The sequence below is a fragment of the Penicillium daleae genome (genome assembly GCF_028827525.1).
Source record: "Penicillium daleae strain IBT 16125 chromosome Unknown utg000008l_segment0_segment0, whole genome shotgun sequence".
NCBI classification, from domain to species: Eukaryota; Fungi; Ascomycota; class Eurotiomycetes; order Eurotiales; family Aspergillaceae; genus Penicillium; species Penicillium daleae.
The window spans coordinates 2415265-2423456 of record NW_026623156.1 but is presented as its reverse complement, the minus strand read 5'-3'; the positions used below and the strand labels follow the sequence as shown (position 1 = coordinate 2423456).

The window sequence follows — 8192 nt, the reverse complement described above, 5'->3', positions numbered from 1 at the left end:
CACGAAAGCCTGATGGAGATGTTGCGCTTTCTTAGTCCCATCTAATTTTCCCTCGCTTGGAGTCGATCGTATCAGGCTATCCAGCGGAGATGAGCAAAATATGTGGGTATAAGCTGGAGTGCTGGGATGCTTAGTTGTTCTGGGGAGAGAGGATCTTGAATTGTGTCGATGAACGTGGTTTGATGCATATGATATCTCAAGCAGCATCGATGTCAGCGAGGGGTGGGAGTCCTCCCTCGACTTTGGGAGAGGGAAGCACGACTGACGTGGAGAGGGTCCGGGATCTAATGGCAGTGGCACCAGGACAACTCTATCCTCGGCTGAAAGGCAAGAGAAGCGTGTTTGGAAAAGTAGTCTCGTAGTTAGCGACAGCCTAGCAAAACAGCATGATTATGATTGTTGGTATTATAATTATCTCCGTTTCTCCTAGAGTACTCTGTGTGGAAGACATATAATCTATCTTCTCTCTCATGTTTGATCATACTAAATCCATCATTTCTTGCTCGCTCGCACAGTCTCACTCCTCTTTCCCAAGCCTGCTATGCCATGCGGCTCGCACATCGCATACATCTGCCCCAGCCGTGTGTTGGCATGGTTCAGCTCTCGACACTAGCTAGACTCGCTAGCTTGCTTTCTAGTCACGCTGAAGGTCCAGCTGGGCGTCAAGGTGGATCCTCTCCAGTGGATCGTCTTTTAACTGGCTACTCAGGGATATGACTTCCGTACATACCAAGTACAGACAAGACAGCACTGGACAAAGCTGATTGAATGGGCTTTGTCGAATCAGTGGATCCTCATGATTCATTCTCTGTAGTGAATAGAGCAATGATTCCTATTCCCGAGAGTAAACACACGTGCTGCAAGAAGAGACGTCAAGGTCTCCTCGGGCTTTCGGCACAGCGTAGTTACAGTATTTAGGATACTTCATACATGGCAAGATTTGGAGTGAACGGGAATGAGGGTGACCCAAAAAAAGGCAATCGGAGATCCTCCTGAGTGAGTGGGGCTCTCATGCTTCGTGAGTCTCTCCAAAGTAGTTTTTGAAATACATACTGATACCACTCTACACTGGCATACTGCGCACTTACCGCACTCCGTGCATACCACTGGCCAGTGACGGAGGGATTGAGATAAAGCAACAGAGATGGGCATACATAGGCCCAAGGTGAAGTCTTCGTGACAAAAAAAAGAAAAAAAAAACTGTCAGGGCTAGGATGGGGGCGGTATCGAATCCATGGCACTACCATCCACGAGTCCATGTCCCGTCCAATCACGCCCGAATAGTAGAACACTGGGGTTAAGCCCACTTTCCTAGATGGGTATTGGACCGTGAGATAGAGGTGGTTGTTTCCACCCGAATTGCATACAACTGTATTTCTGAATCTGGGGTTCCTGAGTATCTTCAGTGATCGACACTTGACAGAATACTGTACCAAGTACAGATGAGACAATGGTAGGGCCAACGAAGACCCCACCACCTGGCCATTGTCACATTGTCGAACTTTCGGTTTAACGACGGTTGGAAGCATTTGTGTTAAGCTCATTAATGTGACACTCGTCACGCCGCTCTCCAAAATATGCGGTGACACCGACCTAGCATCGACTTGGATTCAAATTTTTGGCGTTCTGGTTTGTCGGGCGGACTCTCGGACGCTCTCCGCACGACATACTCGCATCCCGGCGCTATAAGCTCACTAGATCTAGTTCTAGGTTTGGGTGACCCCGTCCCGGCATGTTTGTCGTCGCTAAAGATGGCAATCAGCCCCCGGGTTTAGGCCTCTCGGTTCTAGGGACGCCACGATCAATGGAGTGGCATGCAGTCAGTGGCTGAGATCCTCCTCGATCGATTCAATCGGGCCAATTCACTCCGCCAAACCCCTACCTTGCTGTGTGGATGTGTTCTGGTATTCTAATAATGAGATCAAAACCCGACTATGGGCAGTACAACACTAATCAATGATATCCACTGTGGAATTTGAGGGTTCAAACTCGTGGACGCTTCGGGTCTGATAAGCTGGGGCTTTCATGATTTGCCCGTCATTCAAGGGCAAAGACATATCCAAGTTGAAAGAAAAATAAAACACATCAGATCTGCTTTCCTATGCAATTTCAAGTCCAAGCAGAATCCCCTTGCTGTACACAAAATCATGTTATCTGACTTCCATTTTTCTTCTCTCCCTCCCCCGCTCCTTGTAGTTCTTCTTATTTGCAGATTAGAGAGTCATACCGTATGACCCAGGGATTTACTTGGAGCGAGGTAGTACTCCGTACATGCGGAGGAAAGCAAAGAGTGGGGAAACAGGGGGCCAAAATCTTCGAAATGAAGTTGACAACAAAAAGTAATTCTCACATTTAAGACTGAACTTCTCCGCCAATAGACTGGTTTCTTCTTGTCCCCTAGTCACCTTGAGGCACATCTAGGCGCGGTAAAAATCAAAGATTTACTTCGACTCATTTCCATACCAATGGAATTAGCGGGATCTTCATACCACAACGATCCATCATTCATGGAATTTGAGATCGTGCTCGGTGGCTCACAAGGTGCCAAGATGCAGATCATCGGATCTTGCACTGAGATTTACGCGGTCTATGATAATAATGGAACTGGGGGGGGGTTTGCTTCCGGAGAACGGACGACGGGGGAATTACTCGATAGCCACGAGAGTAATACCAATTTCTTTTTAAAAAACAATAAAAAATAAAAATCAGAATATCGACTGCATTGCAATCCACCATGCAGGAATTTGTCATCGTGTAACCCAGCTATCCCGGTAATCGGGTATGGGCGATCGCAGTTCTTCCCCCTTTTTGGCCTTTTTGAGAATATTATTGGGCGTCTACGCGGCCGCTCCAACCCCGGCGGGAAAGAACCTTATTTCCGGCCCTGGGCCATATGTGACGTGAATGCCACTTATCGCTGCTGTCAATTCTGTCAACATGTCACTGGGTAAATGAGATCCAGCCAAGTGATGCTAGCGAAGAGGGTCCTTCCCAATCCGAGCTGGGGCAGCCAAAATACATAAAGTTACAATCACAAACCTTTCGTTACAGCCATTCATGATCAAACGATTATGTATGCGTGACGTCGGTCGCCGAACTTCATTGGTACTTCTTTCCTGTGGTTCACTTTCTGGAATCTCACGCATGTGGATGTGATTTCGACCTTGCTAAGGCGAGATCCAAATCGAGGCTGGATCGATCCGGTCACCTTGTGGATGAATTTGGTATGTGGGGGGGGAGTTGCCCCTGCAGGGCAACAAATGCGAATGCAAGGAAATCTGTCCTTGGATGGGCCGGCTTCGCCTGGTCGCCTGTCACTCTTTGAGTTCAAGCCAAGACGTATCCAGCGTCCCAGCCTCCTGGTTTCCGGGAAATATGACGATGATCTAAGGATCTGTCCAGATGAACCTTGTCCGTCTCTTCGCCAATATCACTCTAGACTCTTTCGTGGTATATTATGGTATAGGATATAGTAAGGCTTTTATGTACTAGTCCAGTCCATAGATAATCTTACAACCCACTATGTAAGGAGTGTCGACCTCGGCATGGCTTCTCGAGGCTAAGGTAGGATTAGGGATTCTCTTCGACTCCTGCCATGATCCCTGTCCACTAATCACAAACAACTTTGCTTCAGCTTCAGCCTCCAATCAGACCGCACTGTTTGTCCAAGCTCGTAGTCTAATGCGGTACGGATATAGATATTTAAAATAGCACGAGAAGATACTATCCGCCTATATATCATGACAGGTCGCGAGAGGTGTGAACTCGTGTCAGGACTGGCACTGTTTCATATATACGGCCATTTCCTCTCACCTTCAATACCTCGTTTGTCTTTTGGTAGAAATAGCATCCAGTATACGAGTTAGGGGATAGGGGATCACTAAGTATGTACTTATGTATTTAGATCTTTATTCTTAATGTCAGGCGTGTGATAAAGCTAGTAATATCATTTCCAATCAAAGGAAATCCATAATAGGACTTGGAGGCAGGGGTAGAAATTTGACCTAGGTAAATCATATTCATGGGTCGGGCCCATCAATGACCGTCTGTCACGTCAGCTAATTCATTTAACCATGGCTGGAAGACCACTGTCTTGCTCTGTTACCTCCCCAATAGACATGGACATTAGGACATGAGTCTCCTCCAAGAGTCATTGACAATAGCCTGATTGCTCTAATACACGCATGTCTGATGTAGTAGTTGATGTTGAACACATAATTTGCTACCCAATTACTCTGTCGCTCACTTTCTTTCCTTTTCATTTATCAACAATAGAGATCCGGCCCTCCACATTTCTCTTTGATTATAGATGTATCTGTGTAACTATCTGGGCTGTCGCCAAATCCGCCTCGCCAGGGTTCAGGAAACATGAACCGCAAAAAGGAAATATAGGCTTCTTTCGCTTACTTGGGTCCTCCTGTATGTCTGCCTGAGTATTCGTTACGACAAACATGGCCCCCAACATAAGCACCCTACTTACTATATTCTAAACATCTCTCTCTCTCGCTCTCTCTTACTGGGTGATTATATCACCTCTCTCGGCGTGTGGGATGTATCCCATGCTGTCAACGGTGTATCATAACAGCTCGCAAGCCAAGGGGAAGAAGGTAAGAATTGTCTTATTTATTGTTTGCTTCCAGCCCGAAGTAGGGTGAAAGCCTTCTAATATGCCCACATTCTAATTTTGTGGGAGACTTTTTTCCTTTTCTAATCTCGGGACTAGCATACACAGAGTAGATTTTCCAATGACCCATCTCGCTCAAATTCACCATGAAACATGATAACGACTACTTCGCAAGTGTGTTACCCAACTCAGCGGCCCGGGAAGTGGCAGCCTTGACAGCCTGGTCGACGATCTCTTTGAATCCAAGGGCCTCGAACGTCTGGAGGGCAGCATATGTGGTGCCATTGGGGCTGGTGACATTCTTGCGCAGCTGGCCGGGCTCATCCGAAGACTCGACGAGCATCTTACCGGCACCGAGACAGGTTTGCGTGGCTAGACGAGTAGCCTGTTCTTGGGAGAGGCCCAAAGAAGTGGCGCTGGCAACGAGATGCTCAACCATGGCGAAGAAATAAGCAGGGCCAGAGCCTAATTAGATATTAGATCCGAGTAATTCATGTTTCGGGCATTGCGGTCAGATACACGTACCAGACAAGCCAGTCACGACATCCAGAAGCTCTTCCTTATCCACCCACTCGGTGGCCTTGCTAACACTGCTCAGCAGAGAGTTGACCAGATCCTTCTCTGCGGCAGTCACATCCAGACTTGCAAAAGCGCCTGAGGCACCCTCGCCCACCAATGCCGGAGTGTTAGGCATCACGCGGACGACATGTGCAGACCGGCCATCGCTGGTCCGAGACCATTCCTGTAGACTGTTGAGGGTGATACCCGCTGCGATGCTGACAACGACGGGGAGTGTCTGACGCTGCGTCCAAGAAGCCCCGAGCTCCTCACACACGCCCTTGGTGACCTGGGGCTTGACGGCGATGATGACGATATCTGCATCTGCACCCGCCTCGGAGTTGACAGTGGTTGTCCGCACGCCGACCGCGGCAAGCTTGTCCCGGTTGACGTCCCAGGGCTCTGAGACACAGATGTTTTGCTTGTTGACGCCCTTGCTAACCAGGCCACCGATAATAGCAGAGGCCATGTTGCCTCCACCAATGAAGGCGAGCTTGCTTTCTTGAAGGGAAGGCATTGTTACGTGAGTGACGATGGTGGGCTTGGATGTTTGGGTGTTGGAGTTTCTTGATGTTGGCAAATCCCCCACTTTGACAACTTATCGGAGGGGGGGCAATATTGGAAACAACCAGACCGCCCGATATCGCCCGTTGACACTATCGCCGATTCGATCACGTTATTAATGGAGAAGACGCAAGATAGCCCAGAGTGAATCAGGTATCAATTGCTGGTGTGATCGATTTCCTGCTGAGAACTCCAAGGTGTTTACGTCCAAGCTCGAGAATTTATAGCGACCTCTCTAAACCATTATTTGACTCATGGCCAGCCGTCTCCAGATTCTCGGAGCCGGCCCGGTCAGACCGGATCTGGGGTAATTGCAAGAAGCGCCTCCGAAAAGTCGTCACGATAATCCTGGGCTTCGCAGGTGAGGTAATGAACGAGAGAGGGAACCTATACAAGTTCGATGGAAGTTTTCTATCAACAGGTGCGGGATTTAATGGGGGCTATGATTTTTGAAATAGCCGGGCTTAGGCCTCTATTGAAGCTATGATACCCTGGAGACTCGGATTGCTACTCACTCATAAGTTGAGGATGTAACTTACCTGTCGTGTGTGCTCGTGTATATCCAGAGGATGTCGATATGTCCAATATGTCTTGGTATTCGGTGGATGACACTTATTGTCATGAACCTCTCAATCTACTTACGGTCGTCTATTCTAGATTTGTGAGGATTACGGATGGTTAGGATGCTTCCCATTATAGGTACCTGGAAATCAATTCACGGGAAGCAGCTCAGATACGTCCAACTGAATCGTTGGTCAGCATATCAAGAGCCGTGTTAACAAAATGTCTCTCTTACTTACTGACCTGTCGACTACATGAATAGAGTACTAGGTTCTGCTTTTCAAATCATATCTATACAAGGCCTAATGGGACAAGATTCATCCATGTTATCTCGGAGAGTCATCGATAGCGTCGTCAATGGAGATTGCATACCATCCAGGGGTATGTCAGTCATCGAGGCTAATCTAAATATACACAAACGTACACACGTATCTCAGGTCATAATGATTCTCACATAGTTATGCTGGTCGGAGGCTGCAGGCTGCATGTCCGTGTCGATCTGTGTTCATCAGGAATACCCCTGCTGCTCCTCATCAACGACAATCAGAACTCGGTACAATTGACATATTAAAAGTCGTAGTTGACTTCCGTATCTCTTACATAGCATAACCCACACCCAAGGGCCACATGTAGGAGAAGAAAGAGAGCGTGGTTATGAAGTACAATGAGAGAGCGTGTTAGATATATGGGCTTCAGGCGTCCTGTTAAACCGAGAATGAGAAATCTAGAGTGCCCACCATCTAATTGTTCAAGGGGAGATCCCGCCGCTATTGAAAGATGGCGACATATACCTACCAGCTTAAAACGCCTAAAGATCTAGCAATCGGAATTTCTCGATTTTTCATTACCCCTATGACGGAACAGCTAAGGTCTAACACGGTTAGTATACACGGCCCACTTGAATAAATAGATGGTGGGCACTGTAACTAGTTCGAATGTCTATTAGTACAAAGGTCCGGAAGCTTGTATTGTCCGAATTAGCTAGCGTCTGTTTGTTGAGCTGCTGGGAGCAAAAATTTAGTCCAAAAAGAAGATACTTAGTGACAAGAGTGGGATTCGAACCCACGCCCCTTTCGAGACACGGAAGTTTGGATCAGGTCAACCTGAACCGTGCGCCATAGACCAACTCGGCCATCTTGCCTCTTAGTAATCATCCAGATTACTAAATAATAGTTCAACATATAGTGCCATCCTGCCTTTTGCCTAACGAAATCATAACAGATGTCCAGGTAGACTGGCAGAATATACTGTTTATAGTCCCGATGGATAGTATACTCACCATCTTTCCTCTCTCAACAAAAGAGAGAAAATAATAAACCTAATCGTCAAACTCAAGATGACCACAATGTAGGTCTAAAGTTCAGTTTATAGTAGGTAGCACCAGTCACACAGCCAGCTAGGAAGAATCTTTATTTGAATTCAATAGTCTATATCTAAGACCGGTCAAGTAAAGTTGAATATCCCAATTAAAAAGATGAGAAAGAGGAACTAGAAAGATCTAACGCCTAGAAATCCTCTCAAACCAAAATCCGCGCAGCATAAAATGACTGACGAAACGAAAACAACAGAGCCACCTCGCTAAAAGACATCAAAGTAAAAAATGAAAGCTCATGAGATGATAGGTCACTTGACTGGATGCATAAGTCAAATAATACCTTCAAGGATCCAACCAAGCCTTCCGCGCAAGGGGCCCAGCAGACAAGCATCATAGAACAGGCAAATGAAACTGTACACAATGCAGAAGAATATATACAATCAAATGTGGTAGCCGGGGCGTTATGATGCCCAGTGCCATTGGTCTGTGCAAAAGGGTAAGGCGAAATGGCCGACACGCCGGACCCGGACTTTTTTGTTTTCTTGCCTTACCAAGTTTCCTGGTATTGTG

The 8192-nt window shown here is 47.0% G+C and overlaps 1 protein-coding gene across 1 annotated transcript; it reads right to left on the bottom strand.

Annotated features, from left to right (window-relative positions):
• Nucleotides 1-4787: 4787 nt before the first annotated feature.
• Nucleotides 4788-5699, bottom strand: N7458_009418 (pyrroline-5-carboxylate reductase family protein; the record flags this gene model as incomplete). The annotated part of the gene is made up of 2 exons (XM_056912800.1): nt 4788-5089; nt 5150-5699. 2 exons carry the CDS (start codon nt 5697-5699, stop codon nt 4788-4790), a joined length of 852 nt encoding a protein of 283 aa, XP_056761649.1.
• Nucleotides 5700-8192: the final 2493 nt, after the last annotated feature.